At 43.1% G+C, this 15,240-nt stretch overlaps 1 protein-coding gene across 7 annotated transcripts; it reads left to right on the top strand.

Moving 5' to 3' along the window:
* The first annotated feature begins 880 nt into the window (after positions 1–880).
* CLBA1 (clathrin binding box of aftiphilin containing 1) lies at positions 881–11,172 on the top strand. 7 transcript variants are annotated; one of them, XM_040602096.1, is made up of 7 exons: positions 884–1,448; positions 1,724–1,770; positions 1,932–2,418; positions 5,831–5,979; positions 7,506–7,635; positions 8,917–9,030; positions 10,404–11,172. In XM_040602096.1, exons 3-7 carry the CDS (start codon positions 1,963–1,965, stop codon positions 10,557–10,559), a joined length of 1,005 nt encoding a protein of 334 aa, XP_040458030.1. In that variant the 5' UTR covers positions 884–1,448; positions 1,724–1,770; positions 1,932–1,962; the 3' UTR covers positions 10,560–11,172. The 7 variants fall into 7 exon arrangements, with proteins under 7 accessions (XP_040458026.1, XP_040458030.1, XP_040458028.1 ...); XM_040602094.1 differs by having other exon boundaries at positions 885–1,448; positions 1,927–2,418; XM_040602092.1 differs by having other exon boundaries at positions 881–1,448; positions 1,724–2,418.
* Positions 11,173–15,240: the final 4,068 nt, after the last annotated feature.

A 15,240-nucleotide genomic window follows, 5' to 3' on the forward strand; every position in this document is an offset into this window, starting at 1 on the left:
GAAAATTATTTGAACCACCCTGGAGCAAAGAAAGCCCCCTGCTAACCAACCCTCCTCCCCACAGACCATGGGGGGGAATGATGCTGTCCCTTGAAATGGAGGCAAGGCTCGCCAGAAACAACGAGCATTAGGTGTGACTGAACCAAACTGTGAACAAGTGCATGTAACAAAGCGTATAAAAGGTTTTACCGGGGGGGGGGGTGGGGGGGGGGTTGGCTGGCTTTAGTGGGTTACCCCCAGCACCTGCCTGTACACCGGCACAAAAGGGGGGAGCAGGAGGCCCTGGGAGACCAACACCGGCCGCTTCCTGCTGGTTTATCTTGAGGGGATGTTACAGTGTGGGCAGATGGTGACTTTAAGTGCTGAAATTGTGTAATTATGCGAGGATCTTGGCTGTTCTCAAATTCGAAGCAAACGGGAACCACCGCCATCAAACCGTGCTGCCTTAACCCGCCAGGTCGCAGGACGCAGCTGGGCAAACGCGGCTGCTCTGCTCGGCCCGTCGCGGCTCTAAAACCCACCCGTGCCCGGCGGGCGGGCGCTGAGCTCTGGCTGGGGGGCGGCGGGAGGCGCAGGGGCTGGCACCCGCGGTGACCGAGGGCCGGGAGCAGGGCTGGGGACCCGGGGAAGGGGAGGGAACGAGCGCTCCGTCCGGGCCGGGCTGGGCTGCCGGGAGGCCGGGGAAGGGCTGCGGGCCCCCTGCCCCTCGCTGCCGCCCCGGGCGGAGGCCCGGCAGGCCCGCGGGGCGCCCGTCACCCCGGGCGCGGGGCGGCCTGTCCCGCCCGCCCCGGGAGGCAGCGCCCGGGCTGAGGGCTCAGCCGCGTCCCCGGCAGCGCCGCTCGGTGGGGCCCGGCCCGCCCCGGCCCCGCCCATAGCGACCTGCGGCGCGGCCCGGCCCACCGGCGGTAAGGCGCTTTCCCCACGGCTGGCGGGGCCCCGCGGCCGCCGCTCCCCCGCTGCAGGGACACCCGGGGCACGGCCTCGGCCCTGTGCTTCCCGGGGGCTGTGGGGCCTGTGGCTTCGCCACCCCCCGCCGGCTGCCTCCCCCTCCCCGGGAGCGCGGCTCCCCACGGCGGCAGGTGGCGGTGCTGGGGGAGCCTCGTCCCGCGGGCGAAGCGCCGGCGGCCCCGCGTAGCTCGGGGCGAACGTGCGGGGGCCCCCAGGACCCCTGTGCCCGTGGAGCGCAGCCCCCGCCTGGCCGCGGCCCGTCGTTGCGGAGCGGCTGAGGGAGCCCCTCGCCCGGCCGTGCGGGAGCGGTGTGCGCGGCCCAGCGGGCCCAGGCAGGGAGCCCGCCCCGTTCCCGGCGCTGGGCGGGGGGGCGCGGACCGTGCGGGCCGCCGGGGCCTGTGTGTGACGGGACGAGGCGGCCGGTGCCCCCCGCCCCCCGGGGACAGCCCGCGCCGGCACAGCGGGCACGGCCGGAGCGCGGGCGGGGGACACGGGCACCGGTAAGTGCTGGATGTCGCCTGTGCTTATCCCCGTTGTCCCCGTACTCCGTCGGTGCTCGGTCCACATCCGACGGTGCTCGGCAGTGCAGCGGCTTGCGGCCGTGGGCAGAAAGCGTGGATTGTAGTAGCGCTGCCTCCAGCGCTTTTCAGCTGTATAACACTGGAATGTGTTTATTTTAACCTGAGCGTTCCTTCTCCGGCCTTATCAGCTCTCCTTCTCTATTCCTACACAGCCCTTATCACAGAGGTATTTATTTATCATTCTTTCTTTGCAGGCGAATACCCTACGCAGAAAGCAAGACTCAATAACAATAACGTGCAGGTGCTGGAGGAGAGGCTGAAGGACATCCTGTTCTCATTTAGCAGCGGTGTTGTTAGTTGGGGTGACATGAAGGATTTCGTTCTATTTTGGAGATATTCAGATTTCTAATGCAGCTGAACTTCCATAGCTTTTTTTTTTTTTTTTTTTCTTTTGCAGCACAGGTTTCAACAAATGAATTTTTCTTAGACAAAGATGCAGAACCTGGCACCAGTAGAAAATCTTACTGATACCGACACATCGCACCAGATGTCTCCGAAAGACCTAGCAGCTGGAGCAGGTGGTACGTCTCCCGAGGAAAGGGACTGTAACTTGAACGAAAGGACAAGTAACGATGAAATCATTAATCTTGAAGTAACGCAGCAAAGCCTCCCTGTAATGAGCAGCAAAGGGGATTGTGAGGGGTTTTCTGTGAGCACTTACAGTACCTCAGAACCCAGCGGTTCCTGGGGTGATTTTGAAGGCTTCAAGGAGTCCTTAGAGAAAACAAAGAGATCCAGTCACAATCTTGAAGTTTTGGTGAAATCAATAAAAACTTCTAGAGTTGATACAGACTTAAGCAGCGGATCTTGTAGCACTTCGGCCCATCACTTTCATTCTGAGCCATCTCCACACAGTGCGATACAGGAGGCTTCAAGCTCTCGAAAGGAGGTATGTGTTAATAGTAAACCAAAGACCAGAAATGTTTGTGTTACTGCTTCCTACATCTCAAGATTTGTATCTGAATGTCTCCTCTACTGAGGATAATGCTGTACAGGGAGAGAAACTGTCAAGCTACTTCGCAGCTGACTCAAGTGGAACAAAAGCAACTTCTTTACAGTGTTTGACAAATACTTATCCTGCTGGAGAGCTTTTAAGAATGCAATGGCTACTTTGCTTCTAGACTCTAGGAATAAGTAAGCACCTAGAAACAACGAACCTTGCCCTGAAGCACACCGGGTTTAAAAGCTAGACAGGAATGAGTGTGTGAAACAGAACTGGGAAGGTGGTGGACAAAAATTGTGAGTGGCCTGCAAGCTTACTGAAGTAAACCGACATAGCATTGAGTTAGAAATTGGTAAAAATAATAACGTGTTATTTAATATACTGCATCAATAATCCAACAGTCTTTCTGGAATTTTAGACCGATTGAGGGTGGAAGTTAATGACGCACAAAAATGAATAGAAATATTATAATTATTTTTTAGCATAGGATCGTACATTCTCTCATACAATGTTAACACTAATAATCTGAATAAATAATATGTGTTCTTATCAGCACAAAAAAAGGTTCAGGTTAAGGGTTATACCCTGTTGTAATTAATGCGTTTCCATGTTTACCAGACCCGCATCACCGAAGCGAAACAAAGTAACAAAAGGAAAATAAGAATGTTCAGGTACAAAACAAAACACCCTCATTCTACTACTTTTGTCCTAAATTAAAACATTTGAAAAATGAGAGCAATCGACTTAAGACTTTTGCGGGGTTAATTGGTAGCAGTAACAGTTTACTGCTTGTAGCCTGCTAGGTGAGTTTTAGCATGTGTAGGGAGCTGAGGGGTTTCTGGAGACAGGCTTTCCTGCCCTGCCTGGGAACTCCACCTGTCGCAAAGGGGAAGCACAAAGATGCACATGGGGTAAGCTGTCCAGCCCTGACGGAGCGGAGATCACAAGATGCCTGGTTACTGGTATGCATAAACAGAGAACTTAAATCATTCATAATGCTTGCAATTAGGGACGAGAAGTCTTACACTGAACAAGAGGAGTATGTAATGACTGGAGCTGAAGCAGAATATAGTGGACTGTGGTTTCTTTCCAAAGCCAGAGGATTTTAATATTACCGAAGCCTTTGCTTTATTTTTGCATTTATTAAAGGCAAAAGGGAATGTCCAGTATGAGCTAAATAAGTTAACTATGCCTAGAGTTTCAAGTTGTCTTTTCTTGTCTCAGGGTAGAGAAACAGCTGCAGAGCTGTTGGCGATTTCTTTGGGTGTAGAATAAACATGTAGCTTGTCCTTCATCCCTGTGCTTTATGTATTGTTTGTTTTGAGATCATAAATTCTTCAGGCTGGGGCTCCATCTTCTGTATCGTCAGTAGAAAAAAAAAGTCCAGGTAAGTTGGAAGGGACCTCTAGAGATCACTTGAGACCAGAGTTCTGACCTTCAATATCTAATGCTTCTGTTAATTAAACTGTGTCAGTCTGGAGCAGAATTGTGTATTGTAAGATGAAAGCAATCACTAATTTCCTTGCAGTAACTGGATATTTTGCCTACATAATTGAATAACATTAAGGATTTTTTCACGTGTTCTTTAAATACTGGCCTTTGTGAGAGGGACTAGTGCACTTGCTTAAGCACTGAAGTATTCTGATGCAATAGGATGGAGAGGATTTAGTCAAAAAGCATGGGTGTGAAATTTGTGCTCTCATGTTTTTATAATTAGTACAAAGCTACAAGGTAAATGAAAATATAACCAAGTTTTGTTTTAGAAACATCCACTGAAGTAGACAGTAATAAAGGTATTAACTAAAATACCTTGTGTTTTTCATCTGGCTTGGATAAACTGTAAGCCAGTGACTTGTATGTGTGTCAGAGTAACGTCACAGACGAGGCAGCCCTGTGCTTCCCTCAATTCACACTTCTGTGGCTGTAGTTTCCACCCCCCACCCCCCCCCAAAGCCAAGAGCAGCTGCCTGACTGTTCCTTAGCTCCCAGCCTATTTAGGTTTTGGTACTTATTTGGAAGTTGTTTTTTTTTAAACTTGACTGTGACTCTCCATGTATGCTTTAGCAAGCGTGCTATCACCAAATTCTGCTTCTCAGACATCTGTCTCCTCCATATAGTATCCCTGTCGTAAGTTAAGTCTACCAAAATAATTTACAAATTGATTTAAAGTATTATGACACTTTGGGCAAGAGTCTAAGGATTTTACTCAGGAGTCTCCAAATTCCCAGCAGTCGCCCTTTGAGTGATAGGCAGTTTAGCAAGGCTTTAATTCAGGAGGGAGCAGCGTGGGGCACAAATTCTATTTCTAGAAGCATGCTCAGAAGTACAGAAGCATTCTACCAGCTCTGTTGATTTTGCCATTCATTGTTAGGTTACATCCGTACTCTCTCAGTATGCAGTGCACTTGTCTGAGTTCAGTATAATGAAACTGTGGAAATTTTTCAGTTTATTTCAGCTGTTTGAATTACAATTAAATGAAACTGTCAACATATGGACTATCCTTACTTATGTTTTTCAGATTAAATTGTTTGCTAGTCAAAGAAAACAAACTGGCTGGTTTCATTCTCCGGTTTTCACACAACATTGCTGCTCCTGGATTACATTCCCTCTGCAGGGTGTTGAAGTCAATTAATTGCTTTGATAGAGAAAATTGCAGTAATTCCTTCTTTGAAGGAATAAAAGGACAAAGCTTCTGGACCAGATGGCATGATAACGTCCCTTTAGGATAGGATGTAAATTACACATATTTTTTCTTGTATATGTATTTCTTAGTCCTCAGGTAACCCTGTTACTTTCTCTACGCCTGTTTGGATCATTTATGTGGCTATGCTTAGTCCTCCAGAGCTGGAAGAGGAACAAGTATGTAAATCCAGCTCTGATTTTTAACATAGGTTGGAAAAAGTTTGGTGCAAATGTAAGGATATAGAGAAATACACCCCCAACTTTTGTGCAAACTTACACAGTGGAAATATTTACTGGTAACTATAGCATTTAGCAGTTGTGTTACATTTGGCTGAATTAGGTGTGTTTTGAATACTAAGTTAGCAAAACAAGCTTTTGACCTGGACTGAATTAGCTGAGCAGGAGTCTTGAGTGCAAACCAGTCTATAACTGAGTAGCTAGGAAGCTAGAGACTAAGCTTCATCCTGGACTCTTGGGCTTTTACTTCTCCTCCTCCAATTCTAGGTATATACTCAAAACACTGAACTATGGGTTCAGTCCCTCTGTGCCATTAATACAAATATTAAAAACAATCAATAATACAATCTCTAAAAACATTTTAGTCTTTGGACTAGGTCCTTCGTGAACTGTGGGGATGGCCTGTATAACCTATGTAATAAAACTCTGTTTTTCCTAGGCAAACCACAGCTGGGAGGATATATTTAAGTTGAGTTTTCCAGAAGTCTTTGTATCACAGTCCAGAGAGAGTGTAAGAAGCTTAGATCAAGTACTTGATACAAAAAATGAAGATGTTTGGATTCCTGAACTTATGAAGAATCAACTTTGGTAATGAGTTTAGACCAACTTATTTAAAAAAATAAGTTCCTCAGCATTTATACTGTTTATTTCACAATTTAAAAATCAGTGGTACGTGCAGATGAACTTAAAAATCTTTTTAATCACTATGCTCTTCAGCATATAGATCTTAACAATTTTGTAGTGTCTTGTTGAAGGAAATGGATTGTGTTTTAGCCATTGGAGAACAAAGAAGGGAATATATCCGAATTACAAATTCCTGCTTAGGGTTTTTCCTGCTGTTGGTGTGCCCTCTTATGACTAAGCCTCTGGAATGCCAGAACACCCAACAGGCAGCCTGTTCTTCCTGTTCTCTTGCCCTTTCTTTACAACACATCTGATTTACTTCTCCATCATCTGAGGCAGAGGCATTGCTGCTGCTTCTACGGACAATCCACTTGCCTTGTTTTTGTGTTTTGTTTTTTTTTTTTTCTTCCCCCTCCCACCCCAGTTTTCCCAGGTGGTAACTTATGTTTAACCAGATGTGCTTCAGAATCTGTGCTGCATCTGGCATCTTTCCTGGGGTTATGTTAATAGCAATTAGTATCATTAACTCAGTTTTCTCTTCAGACAGCTGGAATGCTTTTGTTACATGTTTTTGAAAGATCAGCAGCTTCTGAGCAGTATTGTAGTTACTGAACAGTACTGTAGGGGTTTTTGCATTCATCTGAGGTTTGTATATAGAAAGCTGGGGCAGACCATACTTTGGAAATGTCGTAAGAATCACAAGAAATGTCATTACAACATTTAAAGTATTCATCCTTTTGGCAAGTTCCTTGTATATGCATTATATTTTAATCAGCCTCAAACTTGCAGAGAAACATGCTATGTATGTAAAAGGGGCTGCAATATTATAGCAGAGTACCGACTACAGATGAAAAAGCCTTGGTCCGCTGTGGTGAATAACTAAGACCAATGATAAGACCAATAACTAAGATCCTGCACTTAGGAAAAAGCAACTAGATTTATATAGGGTGAATGCAATGTAAGAACCCAAATTACTACGCGGAGGGAACTCTTTGATTCTCACTCTTTGAGCAGTGTGTGCCTCGGGCTTGTTCGGTAGTACACGAGTGTCAAGAGCAGATGCAGGCTACCCCCCTGAGCAGCAGGGTGCTGCAGTGGAGAAGCACGACTCATAGGAAGGAGAAAGGTTTGAGAGATACAAAATGCAAAGTGCAGAATTAATATGGCTGAGCTCTACCCACATTTCACAGAAACAATTGAATAATGCAAGTTGTTGGCACATAACAATCTCTGAAATATGCTTCTAATGCATTTCTTATCAGAGAAGTCCAAACATACAGTTATATTGACTTACTGTTTCTGTTAACCGCCATGCCGGCTTATTAGTACATTGGATTGATAGTTTGAATGTAGAAGGAGTTTCAAAATAAGTTGCTTTTCAGATTAAGGTAGGTTAGTTTATGACTGTATACAGTGAAAATAACTAAGTTCTGTATGTTCACTGGAAACTTTGTACACCTTGTAACCTCAAATTGTGTTTTCTCTCCTAGCATTGATTCTGAAAACATATGGAGAACACTTAGAGACTTTGATAATACCCCCAGCTTAAGACAGCCCTGGAGTAAAACTCATTGCCAAGAAAACCTCTTGAGTGTTCTTGGAATAGATGCAAATCAAAAGGTAATTGAACAATGCTTTGCTGTATGCCAGCATAAACACTTGGTTATGAATCTGATTTTCTGTAAGCCATACATGCAGATGCGTGAGGAACTAGATCTGAGTGAGTCTAAGGTTTTTTACAGAGAGCCTTTTAAAATTATAATCTGGTCTTTTCTCACCATTATGTGTAAGTAACTATCAAATTGTGCAGGATCAAATTGTGATCATCTTTACGTTGGAAGTCTCCACTATGTAGCACCTGCTTGTTAGGTGGTATGTTCAGCTTGAGCAGAGATACAGAACGAGCTTTCAGATGTGTGTGCGGTAAGATGGTTTTCTTTTTTGCTCTGAGTATGAGAAAATGGTTAGCCTCTAATATATTTCCATTAAGTGAAAATCAGATTTGAATCAGAGAGGCTGTTAAAGTAACTACTGGATGTTTTTACTGTATACGAACTGAAAGTGTGTTCCACTTCCCTTTTCCTCAGATCAGTCTGGTTTTGCAAGGCTTGCGGGAGAGTATGTTTTAAATTGAACTGAGACCAAACCAACAGTATTGAAAGATCTCAAAAAGAAATGTCTCTGTTTAACCTCTTGCTTTGAGATGATAAAGGTGTCAGAGATGGTTTAGTATTCAACCTAGTTATTTAGTTGGAATGAGTTAGTCTCATGTGCTTTTCAGAAATAACTGTTTCAAAATTGATAATTTGATTGCTGAAGCATGGGGCGAGGGTATCGGGTTCAATTTTGAATTTATAGACATCTTTAACCTTTCATGCAAGTTATATACAAATGGAATGACAGTGCTGAAGGTATAGGACCTATTCTACACTTGAAAGTCACTTTTATAGAACTGTCACTGAATGGCAGAGAGTGGCAGACATTTCTTCCACACAGCTTAACTCCCCTTCTGTTCTTTTCTTGCCCATGGACACACTGGCATTCAATTAGTGCCCAGGCACCTTAAACTTCTGTCATTACTTCTTTTCTGTTACTGGAAAATTGCACTACTTTTAACAATACTGATGAAGATGTATTTCTCAGCTATTTTCTGTTGTAGGTTAAGACTAATTTTAATCGGAAATGGCTTTTTTATTAATTTAACTAACAATTAGATTCATGTGTGTAGAAGTTGTATTGGCATAAAAATGTTATGATGCAAGGGGGGCACATGATAAATCAAAATACAGCTTCAGAAAGTGAAATTTAGTGGTTATTGTTATTTGAGGGAAACTTCTCTTTAGGTTATATGCTTTGAGATCAGACAAATTCGTAAAGAAAATGTGAATTATGTTTTATTAGGACTTCTTGGAGAGCCAGGATGACATTTTTGAGGTATCGAATGTTAAAGATAATGAGGACTTCAGATGTGATGGCTTCAGTATTAACGACTGCAAAGCACTGATCCAGACCAAGGTAAGAATTGCTCTGGAAGCAAGCACTTCATAGGACCACAGGGTGTATTTTACATGTTCCTCTGTGCTGTAGCCAGCTGTTCTAGCGTATGTCCTGATGTAACTCTTTGGATGTGGAGTTGTTTTCTGCTCTTTGAAACCTATCTGACATCTTTAGAAAAGGTACAAGATAACGTACCAAATGCAAAGTGACATATTATGGGGGATACCGAGATATAAGGTTATTCATTACATAAGTTGGACTTTAGGCCAAATTAGTTAGTGGTTGAGAGAGCAGCGACATGTAAAATGTAGGCAGGATGGTCTGATGACAAAGGAAGATTAGCCTTGTCTGTAGAAGGGCCAACATGTCAATCACTGAGAACGACGATTGTAACTCACTTCTAAAATATATTGTAAGGGAGACATTAGAAGTAAATCTGGTAGAGAAGAAATTGCATTCAGACTTGCATTTCAGATATTCAGAATGATTCAGATTTGGTTTGTCCACTTGAAGGGAAAACAGGAGCTACTTAAGGAGCAGAGCAGAACTGATGGTATAATTACCAGAGAAATATTTTGTTGTTAGAGCATTTTTCTTTGGTCAAACAGGCCTTAATAAGCTCAGTTTCTTGCTAAAACAGCCCAAGTTGGAAGGAATATTCTATCATTCTCCATTGCTGCAAAAAAGTTTCATTTGCTTTCTGTTTTTCTGAAAGTATTTTGGAAGAATGTTCTTAACCCAAGGTCCCTTTCTCAGTGGAGAATAAACTTGAGCAACTGTTGTTGCTGTGGAGAGGCACAGTTTGAGGCACACTTCCTTTGCTCTGTTTTGTTGGGTTTACTGCATTGGACAAGGAAGATGGATAACCGTTCTGGGAACCTGAACGTAAGGGACGTTAGGCTGGAGAATTCAGAAGGAAAACCAAAAAGACTGTCCAGCTTATTCCTTCATAATTCAGTTCTGCTTTCTTTAGTGAGTACCCAAGGGTGGGATCACAGGAACTGATGCATACTTGGGAATGTGTAAAATACAAAGACAGGGCTTAGGCAAAAGAGAAATGTTTGAAGGTAGATAAAGAAGGGGTGAAAGTAAAAAGAATCAAGGTAAGTAGACAATATTTTTCTGGAGTAGCTTCTGAAGGGAAAGAATGAGCCCGGCATCTTGGTGTCTCCATGAAAAGCTCATTGGGAAATGTATGTTGCTATTTCTAATTTTAAGTAAGTTAAATCATACAGTGGGATGCTTTCCATTTATCTTCTTAGTTATGTCCTTTTTTTTTCTTATGCTATGTTATTTTTATGAAAACTGTGTAAAAGTTAGATTGAAATGTGCACAGTGGTTAACTTACTGTAGGATGGAAAAAATTAACTTAGGCTTTATTTTTCACTCAGCTTTCTGTATCACCAGATTCCAGACATGGTAATCTTTTCACCTGTAACCTCTTTTTGAAAACAACATCGTCAAATGGAGACACGCAATGTATAACAATCCCAAGGAAGAAGCACATTTTCCCTACACACAACCTAAAAATGAAATTTTTCAGTTAAGATGCTTCTTGAACCAAATGCACCTTTTTTTTTTTCTTTTTGAACCAAATGCAATTTACCTTCACTTTGTTACTAGCTTGATACTATAGACTATGTATGTTCTTTAGGAAAGTGAGATACTACTGTACATGAAGTACCTAAAGCAATGTTATTAGAAGATATTTATCCTATTTAGTTATGAAGTCAAAGGTGTAATTTTGTCCTAAGTTTTGCTCCAGTCATGTCTCTTACAGTAAATCCAGCTGCAGTCCCACTTTAAAGATACTCTGGACTACTCTCCTGAACTCCTGACCTTTCAGGCCTTAATACCTCTGATGGAAAGACTTGTTTCCCTGCTGAAATCTAAACACACCTCGAGTGTGTTGTAAAGTGTGCCTTGTCACCAGCTCTCCTGTTTGATCCAGTTTGGATTAGCTGAAATCTTTTACTTTGCCACTCCTGGATATCATGAGAGAAACCTTCTACATCTGGTGGCTTTCACTGGGGTTGAGGAAAACAAAACCGGTTTAACTTCTGTCTGTTAAAGCCTGCTGTGGTGACAGCGGTCGAGTCCGTGAAACGTTTTGTTCGGGCATTGGTTTTTAACTGAAATAAATCACCTCTCTGAAGCCGATTTTAACAGGACTTCTTGGATTCATTCAGCTACCAAACACTTACACCATGTATAACCATGCTTCTTAAAGCTGAACAGCTGTGTAGCTCAGGACTTGCACTGTGCAATGCTGTAAATTGCTGCCCTTTTAAAATTTTATAGTAACTATCGACTACATCGCCCATCTTCCTGCATGCTTGAGTGCCAGGAGGATGCACTTCACTATCATTCCTATAATCCATGGGGCTTCCTTGCCAACTGCACTGGCTTTATTTATTTGTTAGTAATAACTTATGCAAGTTACTAATCCATTTACTGCTTTGGGCATTCTGAATATGAGAATTTTATATGGCTTTTTATTTTAGAGAGCTGCTAAGCACTGCAACTGGTATTTGATGTGTTAAAAGCAGGGAACAACTTGGATATCCAAAACTAAGTCAGTTCTAGTAATTTAATGATGTTTCTATTCTTAGAATAAAAAATACTATAAAGCACTGGCAGACTCCAACACTTAATCTAGTAAACTGTTCAGCAGTGAAATTACAATTACTGAAGTTACGAGTTGTTACAGCAATGTTTATGATACCTCAGTGCTATCGGCATGGGATGAACTGTGTTGGTTACTTTGTAAATGGTAACAGGCTGTGCGGAAAGTGCTTCCCCAGCCCTCCAGGGAGTTCTGCAGTGCCATACTCAAAACTCTACATCGATGTAAAAGCAGGGGTGACTTTCTCAAGCTTAACACTGGATTTGAATAAATTTTTAATTTCCCTTGTAGGTATTTCAGAGCACTTAAACATGCATTAAATATGTTGTAGTCATGAGCTGACAAAATAATAAATTTGCAATATATGATGGATAGTTGAAGTTGGTCATAAACATTATTGAAATCAATTATAAAAATAAAATCCCATTTTTATGCTTTCAGACAAGCACAGCCCTGCAGAGGGGCTTGAGGGCACAGTTTGTGGCACATATAGCACTAGCTGATGCACCAGAGCCCAGAGACCCTCTTTTCTTCTGGCTTTTCAAATTTGCCTTTGCTAACATCAGATTAATGTGTCAAAGAATGTTTTGCACCGTTACCCCAAGAGAAGGGTGGCTACATCATCTTTCCCTCTTAGTAACAGGTTTTACAGCCCTGTCCAAGGTACAGATCGGAAAAAACCCCAGAGGCTTCAGCCCTTAATGCAGAGAAGAACGGCAGAGAAAATTGCACCCTGTTTCTCTTAACAGGAGAAACCAAATTTTAGTCAAATGTTTTCAGGCGTATTGCATAGCATGAAGGAGCCTTGCCTTCTGTTGTCACCGTCAGAAAGGAGGGGTGCCGGAAACCCCTCCAGTGTGTTTTACACAAATACTGGCTGTTCATTTCCTTTAGTCATTTCCTCGTTGTCGCCTTCCCCAGCACCCAGCCACGCATGCCCACGCACCCGCACTCCCACCGCGCTGGCACCCACCAGGGGGTGTTCATTCTGTGAAAATGGTGCACAGAGGAAATAAAACTTTGTGTCTTCCTGTTTTAAGCTACAAATTTCATCATTTCTCATCTTAGTTGTGAGCTCTCAGCTGTGAAACAGCAAGTTTTGATGAACTAAACATGTTACTGTACTCTGTGTTTGCAGAAAGCAAATACCACAGACTTCTGACATTTGCTCAGGATTATGAAAAGGTGAAAACTAAAGCAAGGTAAGAGTTTGAGACAACAGAGCTAGGCAGAAATGCCTTTTTCTTCCACTGAGATTAGAGGGAAAATATACCCATAGAACAAAGTTTTAAGAAGTTCAGCTCAGTAATGGAATTACCGAACTGTTTCCTTTGCAGAAGGAACACTGTAAACAGCTTTGCAAAAATACAGAACTACATTATGAAAGACAAAAGTATTTCAATGCGTACCCTGTTGTAAGGTATAATGTAAGTAGAATTTCAGGGAACTTATGTCAAGAAACAATCCTTAAAATTAAGCAGAGTAAGAAGGCAAAGTACTGGGAAGTTTTGTTTCAGAAACAGGACATTGCTAGCATTTGCTATTTTTAGAAATCCAAGTAATATGTAAATTTCCTTAAATACGTAAAAAAAAGGAGGAGGGGGGCTGCAGACCTTAGGATGATTTCTAAGTGTACCATAAGCCCACCATTGGTTGGACATGTGCAGAAGACTTGTGGAGTAAAAAGCAAACAAAAAAAGATATTCTTGTAAAAGCTTAAAAAGCTCTTTTCAAAGCACAGGGTCATTGATTTAAAAGCACTCTGATCTTTTTAATACTGAAGATCAGTTGTAATAATCCTCCCATTAAAAAATGGGATGACTTCCCAGAGTACTCCTACTCCACTTAGGACGGCAGAGGGAATTCGGCTAAAAATGAGCTGCATTTGAATTGTTTGATCCAAGTTTCACTTGCCAGATCCACTTGGGAAGATTCAAAGAAAAGAAACAAACACACACGGCCAGCAGATGCAACAGGCTCCCTTCAGTGACATCTGGCAGCAGCTCTCCCTTCCTTCTGCTGAGAACCTCTGGAACCATCATCCCACAGCACATCCCGGATGCTGCAGCACAGCCAGTCTAGCGTAGTGCTCTGCTGGGATAAATGGGTCCTAATTAGGGAAAAATGGATGGCTTTTTTTTTTTTCTCTCTCTTTAAGTCACGGCAAGACGCCTGTGAATGCTGGGCAAGTACTTCAATGCCAAAGTCTTCCAGCTTGCCTGAATTGACACATACTTGTATAACGCACTTCTGCACCTTCATCACCTTATCGCTTCTAACATTGATTTTGAATAGCTCAAAATTGGTTTTGCAACTAATTAAAACTCATCTTCCTCATGGAACTAACGGACAGGTTATTTTCTTTTGCCTATTTTACTCTTGCTTGAGCTGGAAAGTTAAGTCTTTTTAAGTCTCACTTCATGGTACAGAATTCTGAGCTAGACAGAGCACTCCAGGTAGTCCCCACACCTCCCAGCTAGCCATGTCTCACCAGCACTGCGCTCAGCGGCACTGCTCAGCACACTTCTCAGTTCAGATCTTTCACTGTGGCCGAAATGGCTGAAAATACACAAAACCCTACACCACCTTTAAAGTCTCAACATAACCTGGAAGCAATCCTTCAAAAAATGTGTTCTTAAGACAACTGAACCGCAGCGTGCCTTCGTAAGGCAGCGTTTTCTATTGCCAAACTTCAAGACCCATCAGTCCAAGAGCAGGTCTGTGCTGCAGCACCAGTCGTGTCCTGCTCAGGAACACAGTCCCAGGGCTAACGTCGCAGTGGGAACCACCTCACAGCTGAACCCAAATTTCTGTGAAGAAGATACTTCTAGACTTAAGTTTTTTATGCTGTGGTCAGGAGGCTCTAGGAGAAAAGGCAAGAAGAATTTCTGGTCTGTAAGCTGTAGCAGCCCATGCAGTCTCATCAATAAAATAAAGCTCATTTTAGAGATCCGCAGTAAGGAGGATGGAAACATTTAAACCTGAAGTTGCATTTGTATTAGCCCAGACTAGCGAACACCTTCCACTAGCACCAAGTGGCAATATTTTTGTTCCAAAGTGGCAAGTAAACAACTCTGAAGCACGAACAGTATGTGCATCAAGGACACTTGTATCCAACACTTGCTTGCAAGCATGGCAACCCCCCAGGCAACACCAAGGACTGCATGGGCTGGGAAGAGTACATAGGGCAGTCGAGACAAAAAGCAGAGGACAGCGAAGTGCTAACAAATGGATGTCACCTGCTCACAACAGGAATCCCCCCCATCCCACTGCGCCATCCTTTGTTCCGTGGGGACAGGACGCACAAAGGGGATGTGACGCTGTAGAAAAAGTTAGTTGAAACTTAGAGCCAGAAGCTTAAGCATTAGTAACAGCTAGAACAGACAAAACCAGCATCTTAAATATTAATAGCTAAAGAGGACAAAGCCTATAGAGCATGGTATATGAGCTCTTAACAACTGTATTACAACATGCTGAATAGCTAATTACAGAATCGGCTGAAAACAACCTGGGAGGATGTGGCATCATGCAAGATGACCTCCTAGCAACCACATAGTAATGAAAAAGCAAACCAACCAATCCAATAAAACGCAAGACCCCAG

The sequence above is a fragment of the Falco naumanni genome, chromosome 7 (genome assembly GCF_017639655.2).
Source record: "Falco naumanni isolate bFalNau1 chromosome 7, bFalNau1.pat, whole genome shotgun sequence".
In the NCBI taxonomy this organism is placed as follows: domain Eukaryota; kingdom Metazoa; phylum Chordata; class Aves; order Falconiformes; family Falconidae; genus Falco; species Falco naumanni.

Bases quoted from the DNA above. Each gene is read 5' to 3' on its own strand.
- CLBA1 (XM_040602092.1), top strand. From the start codon at position 1,963: ATGCAGAACCTGGCACCAGTAGAAAATCTTACTGATACCGACACATCG. The intron at 2,419-5,830 runs GTATGTGTTAAT...TGTTTTTCCTAG, and splicing joins CTTCAAGCTCTCGAAAGGAG to GCAAACCACAGCTGGGAGGA. The intron at 7,636-8,916 runs GTAATTGAACAA...ATGTTTTATTAG, and splicing joins GAATAGATGCAAATCAAAAG to GACTTCTTGGAGAGCCAGGA.